This window comes from Pelmatolapia mariae, linkage group LG10_11, assembly GCF_036321145.2.
Source record: "Pelmatolapia mariae isolate MD_Pm_ZW linkage group LG10_11, Pm_UMD_F_2, whole genome shotgun sequence".
In the NCBI taxonomy this organism is placed as follows: Eukaryota; Metazoa; Chordata; class Actinopteri; order Cichliformes; family Cichlidae; genus Pelmatolapia; species Pelmatolapia mariae.
The window spans coordinates 72,097,519-72,115,672 of record NC_086236.1 but is presented as its reverse complement, the minus strand read 5'-3'; the positions used below and the strand labels follow the sequence as shown (position 1 = coordinate 72,115,672).

Sequence of the window (18,154 nt, the reverse complement as noted above, 5' to 3'; positions counted from 1 at the left end):
GGGTTGTTATCAATCATGCTGCAGGACAGATGCCTGGAGAGTTGGCTGGGGCACCAAACAGTTAACTGCACAGGGACTGGTTAGAAATTTGCTACGAGCTTTATTCTGATTGGTGTACAAGGCTCTGCATTGGAATCCTGTTAAACAGAATAGCAGGGAAAGAGAGCGTGTGTGTGTGTGTGTGTGTGTGTGTGTGTGTGTGTGCGTGTGCATGTGAGAGAGAAAGAGAGCGAGAGTTGGCATGGCAACACAGTTACTCTTGAAGCACACCACAGAAACAAACAAGGATTCAGCTCTGTGGAAATATGTGTGCAAAATCATACGCTGGATGTATGCAGAGCTGATGGCACAGAGCATTTTGTTAGACATACACCTCGTTCTTTGCACTCGAAACAGATTAAATACGTGCGTGTGTCCTCCGATTACAAGTGTAGTGAAGCAGGCATCTGCAGACGTAGCAGCCATAAACATAAAAATAAAGCAATGAAGAGATTTCAGAGGGATTGGAAAACATCTCTCCTCGTGCTTCAGGAGTCGCTGGCGCCTCCGGCTCGCGAAATAGATGCAGATCCTTTTTGAAGGGAAAAGCTCAAAGAGGCTGGTGTAACATTGTCTGAATGATACTGGTTAATTCCTTGATTTTAAGTCCTGGCGGGAGGGGGGGTAGAGGGAGGAGGAATTTATTGCTCCTACTCTGGGTACAGTGTGGTCAGAATGAGGTTTTTACTTTTTGATTGCAAACGTTTTTCACCTGGCTGGAATAGTAATGAGGATGACAGTCTGAAAACCAATTATAAAGAAGGAGATTAATTATGATATTTGCATGCAGTTATGAGAACCCATTCCACATTCTTGTTTGGTCTGAGAAGAGATCGTCACATTTGAAGCACAACTTGGCGAGATTAAGACGAGGGTTTAAATGGCTCTTTGTTTGCATCTCGAGATGAAGGCTGCGGAGTGTAATTATGCATCAAAGACTCTTAACTGGAATTTATTATGATGAGAAACTTTTATTGCATCTCTAAATGATTAAATAAAAGAAATGCATCAAGGGAGACCTATTATGCATATCTTCAGGTCCATATTTTTATTTGTGTGTTCTACCAGGGTAGCTTTGCAATTAAGAAACAAACATTATTAACAATGTGATCCTCGTTCACCTTAGTGCAGCCCCATTTTCGCTCCTCTTTCCTTACAGCTACCTCCCCTTTTCCTTCTGATTGGCTGTTCCTGCAAAACAAAAGGTGGGTGAATACTGTCAAAGCTGTCTGACGTTGTCATATTTTGGATATCTGCTTTCTTTGACATCATAACAAAAGAAGAGTAGAAAAGACAATGCAACTCTGAATAGCAGACCGTATAGGAAAGATGGACATAGCCTCCTGGTTCTCAGTTATTGGTTAGCAAAGTTCTTGGTGAAGCCTCAATATGAGTGTTTTGAGGTTGCTGTCAGAGTTTGGACCCGACGAATGAGCCATGGATCAGACTGAGAGAAAGAAACTGAGAGACACTGCAGTTTAATAGGCTAGCAACTTGTCACAGCGTGCGACTGAAATTTACGACGACGAGAGCCGTTTCCCCACAGACCTATAAAACCAGAATAATAGGTAAACAGAGGAAAAGAGCTTCACTGGCTTCTTTCAGAGCTGGACGCTACATCCATGTTTGAGATGCAGCCCAGCGAACATGGCTCAAACCCCGATGTTATCTCCCTGGTCATCTGATCTGAACTGTAAGACAGACGGGTGTTGATGTTGTTTCGAGCTAAACTACAGGTTTAGTGTTTATCAGTTTATGACAATGAAAGCATGAAATGCATTTGGGCTTTAAAATTTGGTTACTTAGTGGTAAAACAGACATTCACCTGACAGCTTCTCCACATAGAAAAAGTAGTATTACTACTGTTGGTATTGGCCTGTTTTTACAATATAAGATGAAATTTGAAGGAATTTAAATTCTTTCTCATTTATAGTGTGCTAAACTTAGCACGTCACAAACACTGTAGGTCTGCTCCTTGTGCCCGTGTTATGCACCCTGTGATGGGAGTCCAGTTAGCTCAGTAGAATGAGAAATGACCTTTGTGGAATATACTTTTCTTTCTTGCAGCAAAGTCTAACAAAGACCTCCAGGCCATATTCAATGTGTATGTTTAGCTCATAAGAAAGCTTTGGTCTGACTTTTGTTTTCAAAGTGTTTTTCAACCACGACTAGACGTCGACAAAAGACCAGCAGCCTACAGTTATTCAATGTCGCAGTGTTAGCTGGGAGACTAATATACTCAAGAACTCCCACTGTCTAGACTCCTGGCCTCATAGCGGGCAATTGTAAGGTAGTCCAGCATGAGTTGGGCTGTATGGAGTTATGGAACAAAAATGTAAATTTCACGGGTTAAACTTTTTTCTTCTGATTTATAATAGTGCAACAATATATATATATATATAATTCCATATTTATATATTTGCTTTACAGTTAAATACTTTTCCTGAATACTAAGGATGTCACAGCATCAGGTCCACTTAATAGCATCCACCATTTTGATTCAGGCATGAAGCAAAGGACTTCTGGCAGCAGTCACCTTCAGCCGCCAGCACAACCAGCTGCTCCTTATACACACATGGAAATGTCTGTTGTGATGCTTCTTATGTGTAGTTGTTATTTACAATCACGTGGCGCTGAGCAAGGACGTCCTGTTGTAAAACCCTTACAGACTAACAAGTGTTTATAAGCAGAACGACAACATTTTACTGGTAAATCTGCAACTGTGTGGATTTACTTCAGTTCAGACGCTTTACCGATGCTAGATGTGCAGAAACTAAATTCAAATGTGGACATTTTTGTCCAGGAGCAGGTGTAAATGATTATTTTAGCTGTTTGGCTCTATGCACTCCCGTTCATTGAGGGCTATTCTGCAGCCAGAGTCTGTACAATGGGATTAATAGGAAGTGAAATGGCTCTTGTAGATCGGCTCTGGCTGAGCTTTTGGCTCACAGGGATTACTTGCACATTCACTGACCTCATTATTTAAAACTTTGTCCATCTTTAATGTGAGCATCGAGTGGTGTAACAGTACACCCGTATGTGGCAGAAAATCAGAAAAAGCAGAGTAGTTCCACCTCTGACATTTGACTTAGCAAACAGGTGACAATTTGGGCTGGGAGTATGGAGCGATGTCCTCAACTTGTTCAACATCATAAAATATTTATGAAGCTCAACACTTAATCCTAGCCTGTCTTTTAAATGGATGCACATACCCCGTGGTAGCAGAACGGCTTGTTTCTCTGGCTATTCTGGCGACAGCATCAGACTATTTACAGCCTTCTGAGATGTGCGCACACATGCACACACAGGATCGCGCGCAGACACGCGCTCTCCACACAGGCTGTTGCCATGGATATATCAAAGCCGAGACTGCAAACTTTGATCAATTATTAACAGTGATGAGTGAGACGGTGGAGATGCAGAGAAATGGCGGTGAAACAAGGTGCTTCCCTCACTTCCGTTTTTGATTTTAATTGGCAGCCGTGACACAATTTTCCATCCGCTGTGGCATAACTCGTATCCTTCAGTGGTCCTCGTGCATGTCCGTTGGCACACGAGCCTGAAGTGTGGTGCCAGACGCAATTATGAGGAACTAAGGAGATGTAGCTCTGCATGCTTTGAGATTCAATATTCAGGCGGTCCCCCAAGCCTGATCATATCCCCTATTCACACTCTTTTTATATTATTCAATCTGGAGTGTAATTAGATGGCATATTATGACGACCAAGTGTATTTTCTCATTCTTCCTAGCTCAGGGAAACTTCAGTTTCTTTCAAAGCTTCTCGCCAGCTGGGTATGACTGATTGGAGAGACTACATGGGCATGTTAACATGACACCGATATTGGCTGCAGGAATTTCAGCACCAAGGACAGCAGCTGAAGTGCCCATCTTTTGTGGGGTATGTGAGTGTGTGTGTAGTTTTATGTACACACACAGTAGCATTAATCTGGGTGTGTGACAGAGAATGTGAATGTGACCATGAATGGCATTGGGGGCCTTCATTGCTGCTGCTCTCATGAGCCAAGGAGGAACAGAAATGAAAGTAGAAATGGTGACGACCCCAGGGGGCTGTAGCAGACAGAGCTCCAAGAATAGCAGAGATTCCTCAGCCTTTATTGCAAACCTGCCAACACCCCTGTTTGCCTCTGTTTTTTTTTTATAAGGAGGCCATGTGCTTGCTGATTATGTTACCAAAGGCTTTGTGTGTAAGGTTCAACAACTGGAACAGATTTTTTTCTTGCAAGTACATCCAACTTCTGCCACTTACCTTTAAAGCCTGTTAATATTACATGTGGAAACAGCACAAAATGAACAGAGACTGTGTATAGAAGATATATGTTGCCACTGTGGAAAGCTTAGTTATCAGGAAATGGTAGCAAACTTGGTTAGCATGTATAGACACTACTGGTACATGACACAAAGAGAAGTATCTGACAGTTAAGGCTGAATAACATGCAAAAAAGAGGAAAAAAAAGAAAGCACACAGCTAGTTGCTACAGCTACCTGCGTCACCACGCACCTGTCGGTCAAAGCCGTCATACCTTAAGTAAACATTTAAACAACAAAGAAATCCCCCCATGTTAATCTAATTAAGAGAGAAATTACCTATAGTTTCCAACGTTTTTCTATATTTCTCTTGTAAAGTTTGACACCAAGTGGCCTTTGGAGGAACTGCAGTTCCTCTAACAAATGGATTTTGGTTGTATTAGAATCAGAAAACCCTTGAATTTTGATGGTTTAGGTGTTAATTGTTGATTTATAAGTGACCACTTAATGAATCTGCAATGCTGTTGCGGCAGTTTCTCTCGTAGATCTATCTATCTCCCCTCACTCGTGATTAAAAACATCTCCAAGATTGGTCAACATGCTCAATTGGTGGCTTCAGCCATCTTTTATATACAGTGTGTGGTTTTAAAACAAAAAGCTTCTTTTGAACAGCCTGCTCTATATGATGGGTTTGGCACTGGTTTACCATGAATTGACGTTTGAACTTTTCCATATCATTTTCATCTCTGCGCAGTGTTCCCATTATACTATCAAAGGTTACATTTCTTGCTTTCATAGAAAAATGGCATGATTGAAAAGTACAGCGATGTAGTCTGGTGCTATTTCACAATTGTGTTCAAAAATACACCCTTTCATTATACACCTTTTACTGCCTGCTAACCAGTGAAAAGAACATGGAATAAGTAACTGTTCAAAGCAAAATAACTGAATTACCTTCTTAGAAAACTTCAGTCTAAGCTGGGTTTTTTGTGTGTGCCTCCATCTGCTTTTATTATAATGATTAAGGGTTTTAATAGCAAAATTAACTCGAGCAGCCTGTTCAGGGATCTTACAAACACTCTGTAACGAATTCATAGATTTAAAGGGCTTCTGTTTAATATGGGTTGCTCAAGGGATTTTAAAGTGTTTTTTTAATTTGTTTTCTATTATTTTTAATTGTCTTGCACAACATCAGTATTACTGTTTTTTTCATTTCAAATCAAACATGCTAAATTGTATATATGCAGAAAATAATTGCAGGTTTCCCATTGTTATTACCATTGTCATCAATGCCACAGTCACACTAAAAGAAACAGTGGCTGGAGACTGCGGCGCAATCACAATTATTGCAACTACGTACTTGCAATTTGGTTGCCTTTGAAATGGTTACTTTGAAAAGGGGGACCAGGTCTGTAAGCACTCGTAGTCAGCTGCTGTCTTCAGAGTGACTGTGGTGCGTCAAAACGGCGATAAAACAGCATTCAGATGGAGTCAGTCTGCTACCAGGCTGATCAGGATGTGATAGAGACTGGGGTCAAGCTGGCAATTACGAGCAGCCTGTTTGTAATAATACGGAGATTAAATGATAAATCAGCAAATAGGTTGTGATCTGTTGGCATCACATTAAACAGAAGTTCACATTAACTACTTATATTATAACTACTTAACAGCCAGAACCTCAAAGGTCTAAAACAGAAATTCCTCCATAAAAAGTGAAGTTGTTGCTGTAGGACAGCGGTTTAGCTACGAAATGACACAGCTGCTTAGCAAAACACATTTTCTATTACCAGAATACAAACCGCTGGCAACGGTTTGTATTCTGGTTGAGTATTGCAAAGAAATGTGCACTCATCACTACTCATCAGTGTAGACTGACTCCGATTGATTGCAACGCGTTGGCAATCTGTCTGCATTTCTAAATGATGTAAATAGACAGGAGGTATTTCCAAAGTTTTGCAGATCTGTCTGACTGTGATTGCAGTCACTGTGAAACGTGGCTCGAACACTGGGCAACAATTTTGCTGTTGCCAGATGAGAAAAAATTTCAATGCAATAACTAGTGAGTTACCGTTTTGTTTCTCTTTTTGTTTTTTGTTTTCTAGTTGTGAGGAGGTTGTGTTCCTGTTTTTCCTCTAGTGTAACCAAATCATTATATCCTGGCTAGCTAGCCTAGTGTGTTTTGTGAACATTTCTAAGCTCCCAAGCCTGACAGCATGCCAAACTTACGGATGCACTGATCTGATATTTGGATCTGCTGTCAGTGACACCAGGCTGATCCATTTAGTTCACTTACACGTTGTTCTGTATTTTTTTTACTCAACCACAAACTGTGTTTAAGTGAGCTGACATGACTGGAAAGCAAAGCTTTCCCTCGCTCACTCGCTCTCACTCTCACAGTGTAACACTCTGGAAGTTTTTATGTCTCATCAGTATATTAATATTATTTCATTTGCTCTATGCAAAGAGGTGCACACACAGTGAGACTGAGAGCACAGGAAGAAGAAACTGGCGTGTGAGTAAAACTCAGTAAAGTGCAGCAAAGACTAGTCATTAGGTCATTAATGTTTTTTTGTAAATGTTTATTTTCATGTGTCTTGGGTCTGTTGGGTTTTTTTTTTGGTTTTAAGGCTTTGATTTTTTGTCCAATTTATTTTATAAAGTTAATAAAAGTATTCCTCAGAATACTAGTAGCCTAAGTGAAGCTATATGCAGTCTACTTCCTGTAGCCACAGTGAAGCTACTCATGCACTGTGTAAGAATGGGAGCATCTGATCTGAGAGAGGCCTGTCTTTATCATTCTTCGATGTCATACTGGTTCTGATGATCCATGACCTTTACTCATGCAAAGCCATGTTATGTTTAAAAAATACAGTTTCTTCTCTTCGGCTCTAACCTAAAGGAAATACGTTTTTGTTCACCAGCGACTGGGTTTTTGCGCTGGTTTGTCATGAATTGAAACAGCTTGAGTCTTTTCTCGTCTTGCTGCCCAGTGTTTCAATTTTGCTTCTGTTCAAGCAAAGATTTAATTTCCTGCGCGCACAGAAACAGTGAATGATTGAAAGCTTAACTATATGTCTGATGCCATTTTGCAATTGTGTTCCAGACTAGACCCCTTCATTTTATACCAGTGCGGCCTGTTAGCCACATCATATTAAGATGAAGGTGGAAAGTGTGTGGAATATATAACTGCTGCTGGGTAAAACTGAATTTGTTTTTTGATAAACACCAGTGTCAGGTGTAATGATGGCGCCGTTTCACAGAAAATGAAAGCCTATTTTATTGTAAATTTACTCGTTATCTGTAATAATTAGGCTTTCTACCTGAGAAGTAGTTTTTGACTAATGTGTGCTGAATGTTTGTTCATTTTCTTTACACACATTCAGCTGCAATCATTAGAAGTATTTTAAAGTAAAGCTCTGCATGCAAGCCTGTTAGTGTAACTACATATATATAGAGTTAGCAAAACCCTGACTAAGCAAGTTGTCTCAGTGTGAATTCTTAAAGAACATCCATGAGGTCAGAAACTGCACTTTTAAATGAAATTCTAATGTCTTCATATATTAGGCAGCAACTTATTTGCGAAATTGATGGAAACAAGCCGTTATTAAACGTGTAATGTGCTGTGGTAATGACAGATTGATGAAATAACTCAAAGATAATTAGCGTGGGCGGTGAATTACTGCTCAGAATGAAGTTAAAACACTGTAACACAAGAAAACTAACAAGCTTCTCCTCAGCATGCAGCCAGCCCACAGCCACAGTGACAGAGAACACAAACAACCTTCGGGAAAGACACTGTTTAACAAGCTGAAGGCGTCAATCTGCATCTTCTTCATATGAAGATAAGGCAACAGTTATTTTTATGAGGAGCTGAGAACCATGTGGTTTGTATCCAGCTGATTTCACCCAGTGAGCTGAAGTGATCTGTGAAATGAGCAGGTATGGTGATTGATGGGAAAGAAAACCTGCAGCCTGTCTGCGTTGGATTGCACAGGGTTGGCTGTTTCTATTCAGTTCAGTTATGCAGTTAGTTTAGTTATGCACTCAAAGTGAGGTCAGTGCCTTACATGACTGTGAGAAACCCAACGATTCCCTTTGAGCAAGCACTTACCCTAAATAACACAAATGTTGTGAAGCTGTTTACCACGTCAATATTAATTGTGTTAACCCAGCAACTAATGATAGACTGAGGGAGCAATTTTACACTCATTCATTCGCCTGAAAACTTTAATCACTGAAATGATTCAGCTTTGGTCAATATTATCATGACAAGTAACAGAATTTCTGCAAAGACGAATGGCAAAATCCAGCATAATTCAGAGGTCTTACAAATCCACTCAAACAGGATCCACAGTGGGAGTTTGCACTGCTTTCTACTACCAGCCCGTCCATGTTTTGGAATTGTGTTTTTCATGGAGGGCTAAAAGTGTCAATTTCAAATAAATAAACACATCAGTTTGTTTGTCAATAATTAAAAATATCAATTTGATTTAAAAACATAAGCAGTTGTTTCACTGTTTCATTAATTATTCTGTGCTTCTGTCAATACCATCCATCAGAGTCAAGGGGCGGGGCCTAATCAAACACTGACCTAATCAAAAACATTGATTTGTTCCGGGCTCGAGTCTCGCAGTGGGTATTTCTCAGAGTTTGTATTGCACGCTTGTTAGTTCCTATTGGACCAGTACACTCAGGAGTCCAGAGGACAGGAGGATGCAGCGTACTCAATGACATCAGCTCAGCTTCACTGTTTACTTTACTGCTGTTTATGATTAATGTTTATGATGAAAGTAGCACATACTAGACCTAATTACCTGTGCTCTTTACAAACACACACACGTTTTTAAAAGCCCTCTGGCAAGATGCTCAGCTATAAAAGGGCCATTAATGTGAAATTATTTTAAAAGGTCATAAACACTGGACTCATTTGGATGAGGTAAAGAAGTGTACACCGGCAGATTAAATAAAATATTACTGATTATTCAAGCGACAGTTCAGCAGTCGCTATGCATCTATACATAGCTCACTGCTCATCAAAGAAAAAAAACACACAGATCTAATAATTCAAGTAGACTTCTATAACTTATAACAGCCAGCTGGTGTTTAGAATACAGTTGGATAAATATTAAAAATGAATAATTTGATAATTTCTGGAACAGGCCTGACATTACTCTTCAGGAACATCATCAATATGCAAGTCCAGATGTTTCTGCTCTTGGTGAAAATGCTCTGTTTCCTCGCTGTATTAAAATATTTTTAATGTTAGTTTTATTGGAAAATAAGGTGTCATAAACAAGTTTAACACATCTGAACATCATGAAATAAAGACAAGTAAATGATTCTGTTGAAAATATAATACAACACTCCAGTGGTGCATCATGGTTCACTAAAACTATCCAGTTATGAAGCGTACCTTTAATCTGAAAATGAACAAACGATCACCGGTTAGATATCACCTCTGTAATTTATATCCCGTGTTTACCCCCGAGTGAGAGGTGAGGGGTTTTGAAAACAGTGTTCTGGGAGCAGGCTATTCTCAGCAAGCATCATGAGCTCCGATTGCCCGATCAGCTGATCGCTGAGATGAGCTGGCTGTTAGCCTAATGGGACCTGACATGTCACAAAATGTTGGAGCACTTTGCAAATAGGCTCTATCTCAGCAAATCAACGAGATAGTTGAAATTTATACCGCTATGTTCTCACCTAAAAACTCCTAAAAGTGTATTTATTGATACAGAAACACTAGGATTTCAACGTTTTACTTGCAGTTTGGTGCTTTGCTTCCACCACTGCTGCTTGTGATGTAGTTTGAAATGCATTCTTGGATACCTGGCTGCCACAAGTCCACACCACCCCCAACCATGAGTCTGTTATCTGGGTAAGCAATCAGATGTTAAGGTGTGTTGATAAGCTGCAGTGACGGTTTAAATTATTTCATGACACAATAAAGCACAGGAACCATGAAATAATGCAGTGTTTCCCAACCTTTTGGAGCCACGGCAAACATTTCACTTTAGAAAAATCACACGGCACACCACCAAACACAAATGTCACAAAAAGCATATTGATCATTTTTCCCCGCGCACCAGGCATGGCGGAATTGGTTTGGATTTGTCCCAGTTATATACCTTTTTTGTCTTTCTTCTGACCACTGCTCATGCTGGGCCTTCACCTGGGTCGGAATTTTCTCCAGGTCAGATTAACTACTTTACAAATATTTATCTATTACTATTACACGCTGCGTTGTCTCACTTGCAGCATGACCATGTAATTTCTTCTTCATCTTCTTCTGTTTTACTGGCAGTTGGCAACCCATTTAATTAGAGCAGGTAGTTGTACTGCCCTCTAGTGGAAGAGAATGTAATTGCTCTGCCCGTTGCTCACGCTGGTTGCTTAGCGTACCAATCAGGTGAAACCAGATAATCTCCATGGCACACTTGATCATTTCTCACGGCACACCTATGTGCCACAGCACAGTGGTGGGTAGACACTGAAATAAAGAAGTAAATATTGAAAACGTTAAGTATGTTTTTAAATCAAATCGAATTTGGCTCCAAAAATCAGTCTCCTCGTAGACTCTTCATGGTTAAGTGTCGGATTTTGCAATAGAAAAAAAGTAGCCAATTTTCAGTATTTATAGCTATTTTAATTGTATTATTTTCTAACATGCCCATTCTGTTTTTGTAGGGGTGTAGTTGCTCTGATTGGCAGGTGGTCGTCTTCTTGGTTTTATCTCAGCTAATTCGAGTCCCTAAACTGGACCTCTAAATTTCTTTCATGTTGTCAGAGCGTTTTTAATCCAAGTAACTGACAAATATTATGACCTCATTTGCAGTTATTTGTACTAACAACTCATCCAAGAAATGAATTCTTCACTTTGGTGAGCAAAACTCTTGTATTATGTTCTGTCTGTCCCATGGAGCCTTTTGGACTCTCTATACTAACCACTCTGCCTTCAAATATGGTGACTTCTGGCTCCAGAAAGTAAGATAATGGTAGTCTAAGGAGCTTGGAAGGAAAAGGTCATACTACGATGACCTGGATGACTGAGAACCTTCACAGATATAAGATAATGGTATCATAAAGCTAAAACCAAGGCATCGAAATGGGAGTTGATAGATCTAATGGTGATTCCATGGTGACTATGTTTATATAGTGCCTTTGATCAGTCCTACAGGACACAAGCAGAAACGTGCTGAGCTCCTAGCCGAGGAGTCGTGACAGAGGCAGTGATCTCGGCTGTCTAGAGTGGGCAGTGACCGTCATGATGGCATTTCAAAAAATGTTTTTGAATGTCTTTGTGTGGTCTTTGCGGTTGAAGCTCCCCCTTTGATTAGAATCAATCCAGGAAATCATATAGCAACATTTACATGAGAAGTCTGGCTGTCAGAGCTGCTTAATGGGGCTCCGATTGAATTATCTAATTGCATGTAAACTTAACCACTGTAATTCCACCCAATCTAAAGTTAATGGAAAACACATCAATCAACAAGAAGCCCGGCCATTTCACATTCCTGAGTCTCGACTGGTGATTACCACTTCAGAAAAATCACAGGGCTGCCTCAACGAGACAATTCAGCCATCGAGACAAACACCCCAATTAGGATCTTTATTGGTTGTTGCCATCACCATCTGCAATTCGATTGCTTGTGACACTCATCTGGAGTGTATTTTTTTTAGCCATGCATGTGTGTGTTTGTATTTGAAAGCCATATCTCTTCTTCCATGCCGAATCATTAGATGTGTCAGGCCCGTTTAACTGTGACTCTGATGAGCAGTGTGGTGCAGACGTCTGTAATGTGGCTGACAGAGTGGTGATGGATCATTCAGCCACACTTTCGCCACCTAGACACGCTGTAAATGACTTTATTGGAGGTTTGTAATGGCTCGTGATGGCTGCCGTTGTGATTGTTGTGCTCGCTTTTCTTTGTTTCTGCCTGTTTTTCTTGTTTTTTTAATGTCCTGATCTGTCAGCGGCGCGTCGTGTGTTGATGAGACACGGCGATGCAGGCTGTATGGATGCTGTGAAACTCTGCAGATAATGCATTTTTCTTTCTTACTGCAGCTCATCTTTTCTCTTCAAATTTGCATCTGCTTGTTTACTGCTCTGTGCTACTTTTGTGCCATTTTCTTTTACTTTGTCGTGACCCTTTCTTGTGCTGCTCTTTCCATTTCCCTGACTTGTCCTTTTCTTTCTCCTACTTGTCTTTTCAACGCACATTTGCATTGGCCTTTTTGTGACTCCACTGCTTCGATGTCATTTCCCTTTACTTTATCTGCTCTCTTCTGTTCTCTTACTCTATTTAGAGACGCCTCCATCTCCCGCTCTCCACTGCTTATTTGTTTCTTTTTTTTCCTCTCGCTCCTCTTTTTTTCCATCTGTCTCCTTCAGTCTTATCGCCTCAGTTTTTTTCTGCATCACCTTCTGTCTCGACTTAATTAATTTCGGTGTCGATCCATTTAAAGCTCACTCTGTCGTTTTTGTCCTTCCAGTGCGACCCAGGAGAAGCTACAAAGTTGCTGTATGACCTTCTGTACACCGAGCCTATCAAGATTGTCCTGATGCCCGGCTGCAGTGGCGTCTCCACGTTAGTAGCTGAAGCAGCTCGCATGTGGAACCTCATAGTGGTGAGTGTCTTCCAGTTTTCATACCAAGCACCTTCACGCTGTTCCTGTTTTACTCCAGATGTTTTAATTTTTCAGACAAACATGAGGCTTAACCTGAAAATTTACTGAAAATCTCTTCACATAACAGCCAAAGTAGAATTTACCCATATTTACTTTCGTGGTGTGCACATAAAGTCCAAATATGTGTCCATTATTATTTATATCCCTTTACTCCATAAGAGTCTGAATATTATTAAAATATATAATATTTGATATATTGTTAAAATCTTGTTAACAAGCGGTCACACAGGTCTAGCACCAGGATAATAAGGCAATGAGCAGCTGGTTGGTTGTAGACAGTCACATGGTGAAATTAGTGGTAAACAGGTATATGCTGCTGTGCTGTGGTTGCTGGCAGATTGCCACAGTTGCCCACAGTTTGCAAGGAAGATGCTGACTTGTCTGCAAAAACTTGCCAAGTATTCACTGAGCAGCAGTGAAACTTTGAAGTGGATGCAAACCTGAAACTGAAACCGTTCACCTTTAAAGTAAAGTTGCATTTTTGTTTGCAAGTGTTTATTGCAGAGGTCTCTGTTTCCAACTTGCATGAAACTTTTTCATGTTTCACAACTGCTCAGCAATTAGTTAGGGAGAGCTTGTAGACGAATCGGCTTGTTCTACCAATGATGGGCGACCTTAGCAACCTGCTAGCAACCTAGGCAGGTTTTCAATGTAGCACTCTTTTTTTTTGCAACTGATTTCACCTAGCAACAATAGGCAACTACCAACGACCATAACTGGCATGGTTAAAATAAAGACAGTATTTGGTTGCCACTCTCCTTATTTGACTTTAAAGAGAGTTGCCAGGTGGTTGCAGAGCAAACCTGAGTGTCTGAGGCCTGACATCTGTCTCTAACTGTCTGCCGACTTCTGTCAATAAAACAAAACCTTTTCTTTATTTCCTGGATATTGTTCTGTGTTTTTGTTAGTTTGCTCCACCATTTTCCCCTCAGGAGTGCTGGTGCAGTCCAACTAGTGCTTCCATTTTGGAAGCTTGTTATGTGTTTTACAGTCATGAAACTGAGTTGTTATTGGACTTTTAAAACAGCAGTCGTTTATGAATGTAGCCAATCATTTCCCCTTTCCAGTGGCAGTAAGCGTGGGTAGTTTGGTTGGATTGCAGCCAAGCTATTCCCTAGTTTTACGCAGCAGGCGCCTACACTATAATTAGTAGCGGGAGAAACACAAAACTGTTTTGAATAATAGTAAAAAGTTTTATAGTAATTAAAGTGCTTCACCATGTTTTTTCAGTGTCAGCAAAGTGGGTGAAAATAGTATAAGTAGTTAAACTAAGGCCATTTGGAGCAATATGGAAGGAGTGAGAACACCAGCGTCATAGAACCTAAAGGTCTGAATTTTTGACATAAAGCATGTTCTAATGCGATATCCCAGATTATAAGACTTTTTTGAGTCATGTTTTAGTTTTGTGTTGTAGCCACAAGTACACGATGTTCTAACTTTCAAACTTGACTGAGATTAAAAATTTTCCTCGGTTACTTGGTGATTGTTGTCTGTAAATCTGAGGCTGTGTTCTACATATGCTGCTCACAAAGGTTTAAGGGTTTTCACCTTACAGTATGAAGTGCCTCAGAGCTATATAAAGAAAACTGAATCAAAAACAACAAAGAAACACGGTATAACATCAAATCAGTTAAACTTGTGAGATATCGATCTGGTCAGTTAAGCAGCAGAGGGCATTGTTAATCGGTTTCAGCTGCTTTGGTTTTAATGAAATTAACAACAGGTGCACTAGAGGGGCAACAATAAGACAACCGCCAAAACAGAGTCAGTGTTACTGTGATACCTGGACCCTACAGAAGTTGCATGGGTAGTCCAACTCCTCCAGGATGACACCTCAATGCGTATCATTGCCACAAGGTTTGTTGTGTCTCCCAGCACAGTTACAAAAGCATGAAGGAGATTTCAAGAGAAAGGCAGTTACTCGAGGAGAGCTTTACAGGGCTATAGAAGGTCCTTAACCCATCAGTAAGACTGGTATCTGCTCCTTTATGTAAGGAGGAACAGAATGAGCACTGCCAGAGCTACAAATCGACCTCCAGCAGAACACACTGGTGTGAATGTCTCTAACCAAACAGAAAGAGACATCTCGAGGGTGGCCTGAGGGCTGGACGTCCTCTGTCTTCACCATTGATTGAAATCCCACAATTGGCATATCTATCATTGGTGTTTTTCACAGATTAGAGCAAGTTCAGCCTGTGCACATGCGACAGACGTGAAAGGATCTGGAGAAGCTGTAGAGAACGCTATGCTGCCTGTAACATTGTTCAGCATGACATGTTTGGTGGTGGGTCAGTGGTAGCCAAGGGTGGCATATCCATGTAAGATGCAAAATGTGCAGTGGGTCCTGGGTAGGTTGATCATTTTCATTTTTATGCTTCGGAAACAGATGGCAACGTTTCGCTCCTCACGCATTACCCGGTCCAGTATAGATATCCATGATTTTGATTTTCTTTTTAATATCTGATGTGTTTTCAACACGTTCCCTTAATGTTTTTTTAAACCAATCCAGTGTCCTCTGAGAGTCGTCTCTCTAATATCGATTGCTGCTTTATCCTAAATCTGAGGCTTGTTTATCTGCTGTTTAGGACTCTGTGCGATACTTCCTGTGAGCCTTTACCTATGTTCTCTGCAATAACATGTTTGTGCACAAAACATTTCTGAACTGGTCATTTAAGTTTCCTGAATCTCTTTCCTGCTAGAGTGAACGTTGATCTTAAAGGATGTCTTCATCACTTTGCAAAAAGGAACTCTGAAGAGCTGATTTGGCGTACTTTTAATGGTGTACCTTTTTCTGAAATGTATTGATATATGCCAAAAATATTTAGTAACATGCCAACTTGCTTTGCACTGTGTCAGCATCTCTGCCAAATAATGAATCGGCTTATATTTGAAAGAGGTTTGTAGATGGTTAACTAAAGCAACTGCTGTAAACAGTAACTGTGTCCACTGCCAGCCTGCAGAAGTTTGGAAAAAGGTTTTAGCAACAGCAAGGTGTGAAGATGTAAAGGAGCTGCTCAGCATCAAAGAGCTTCATCTGTCAAATATGCTGGTGGATGTTTTGGTCTTCACACCTATACCTTACATTTCCCTGATCACATAACTACAGCAAAATAATGATCCCACACGTTTAGCTAAAATGGCAAAATCTAGAAAACTCTTAAATAGCCAAATCAGTCGTGTTATTCTGTAAGCCAACACTAAATTTAGCACTGTGAAGCCCAGTTTCAGCATTTCTTTTTTGGAGCTATGAATGATTATATTTAGACTCACCCTCCATGGACTGTTCTAAAGGATTGCATTGGATCATACCAGGCTGTAAACATGAGCAGACAGGGGGCTGCTAAGTAATCAGCTCACACCAAGCAGGAACATCTAGGGCTAAAACATTAAGTCAGTGCAGAGTTACTTACTGTAAATGGGCACTTGAGGCTGGCTCCATAAATGAGTCAGTTCCCAAACTCTCATGTTAAAATGGCCAAATATGTCGCATTTTTAGAGCCTGGTACAAAAAAGTTTGAATCCTTAGACCTAAACTTTGTGACAACTACACAGAGACTGAATTTATTTTATAGCTCACCCATTGTATTAAAACTTGAAGGCAGGGGAATAGCAGCTTTGACAGGTGGGCCAACACAAGCAGCTGCAGCTGATAGCTCTCTGCTCTGCCTCACCTCCACTAATTGAAAGCACTGAACTGGACCTCTTGACTGTTTTTGTGCTGTTGGTGCCTTTTGAAGCATTTTAATGGAATTATCTGACTAATGTTAAGACTTGCTTTATGGTGCAGCCTGTACAAGAAAGGCGTGTTTCACTCTTGATTCGAGTATTTTACTATTCTGTTACTCGGCACTATTTAGCAGATATGTGTGTCTTTGTGTTGCATCCATACAGGTTTTTGCTACGAAACTATAAACATGGTATTAGCCAAAATGCTAAAATCTGGCTTTAAAATGTGTGAGTCTGTGGAGACTGATTTGCTTTCGGGACCAGCCTCAAGTGGTCATGTGACGAACTGCATTTTTGTCATTTTTTTGTGTTGGCTTCCTTTTTCAATCCTGGAAAAAATCCCATTCCAGTTGTTTTATTAGCAAAATTAACAGCGCGGACCGCAGAAGCAAACAAAAGAGGCTCTGTTACAGCAGATTGTCTGTAGAGAACGAGAGCCAGATGCCAAACAAACAGGCTAAAAAGACAATGCTGTCCCATGTTCCTTTGTCTCTGTGGTGAACTTTGGTTCTGCCTAGCATGGAGAGGGCTGTAAGCTGATAAAATCCTTGACAACGCTGCCATTTATCTCTCTGCTTTGTGCAGCTGAACACTGCAAACGCAGTTTTAAAAGACTTCAGAAAGGATCTTTAATTAGTGTTGAGACTTTACAAGACTGACAGCTGCGCTGCTGTCTACGACAAAGAATATTTATTGGCCTCAATACAGCATCATAATATACGTACAGTATTTATGACAAGTATTAAACACAACCCAGATCTTTAAAAGAGTGAGAGATCCGTTGCTGTCTTCTGCTGCTGTGATTTTGTTGAAAGCATTTCAGCTTTTTATGCCTTCATCACTCAGTTTATTTTGTTTATCTCATTCTCTTTCTTCTCTTGATCTGCCTCTCTGTCACTCACGGCACTCTGCTTATTAGCTTTGTCCCATAATTGAAGTTTCATCCAGAGATTAGTCATCGAGAACAATCAGTTCTAGCGGTTGGCATCTGCCCCTCTTTCTCGTTTCTGGGCTTTCTCAGTTTGCCACCCTTTTTTTCCTCGTCGTTAAAGACTCTTTTCCACTTTCTGACTCTTCGCCTCTCCTTTCTTTGTCTGTCTCTGCCTGGAGCTGGGCTGCTCTATTACAACCCCATTTTTTTCCTCCTTTCTTCCTTCCTTCCTTCCTCCTTTCCATCTCTAGCTTTCTCTGTGGCTCTCTCCCACTCTTCATTTCCGCCTCAATCCCTCAACTCGAGCAGTCGATTCTCCCTGCACACAAAGGGATCTGTCTCTCTTTACTACACGCCACCACTGGCACAACCACCTAACCGCCACACTCAATTATTTCTGGATGCGTTCTGCCTGCAGGAGCCTCCTCGCATGTCAAACAGCTTCATCACAGTGCTGGGGAGGCAAAAGCAACCTCCGTTTTTGGACACTGATCAAGGAGGGT

General features: G+C 40.7%; 1 protein-coding gene across 2 annotated transcripts in view; it reads left to right on the top strand.

The window, feature by feature from the left end:
• Positions 1 to 18,154, top strand: part of gabbr1a (gamma-aminobutyric acid (GABA) B receptor, 1a) — a 126,351-nt gene that overhangs the window by 48,942 nt on the left and 59,255 nt on the right. For both annotated transcript variants that reach the window (XM_063486344.1, XM_063486345.1), the window contains one exon: positions 12,800 to 12,934. In XM_063486344.1, the coding sequence (XP_063342414.1) occupies positions 12,800 to 12,934 (135 nt within the window). The remainder of the gene's footprint in view (positions 1 to 12,799; positions 12,935 to 18,154) is intronic.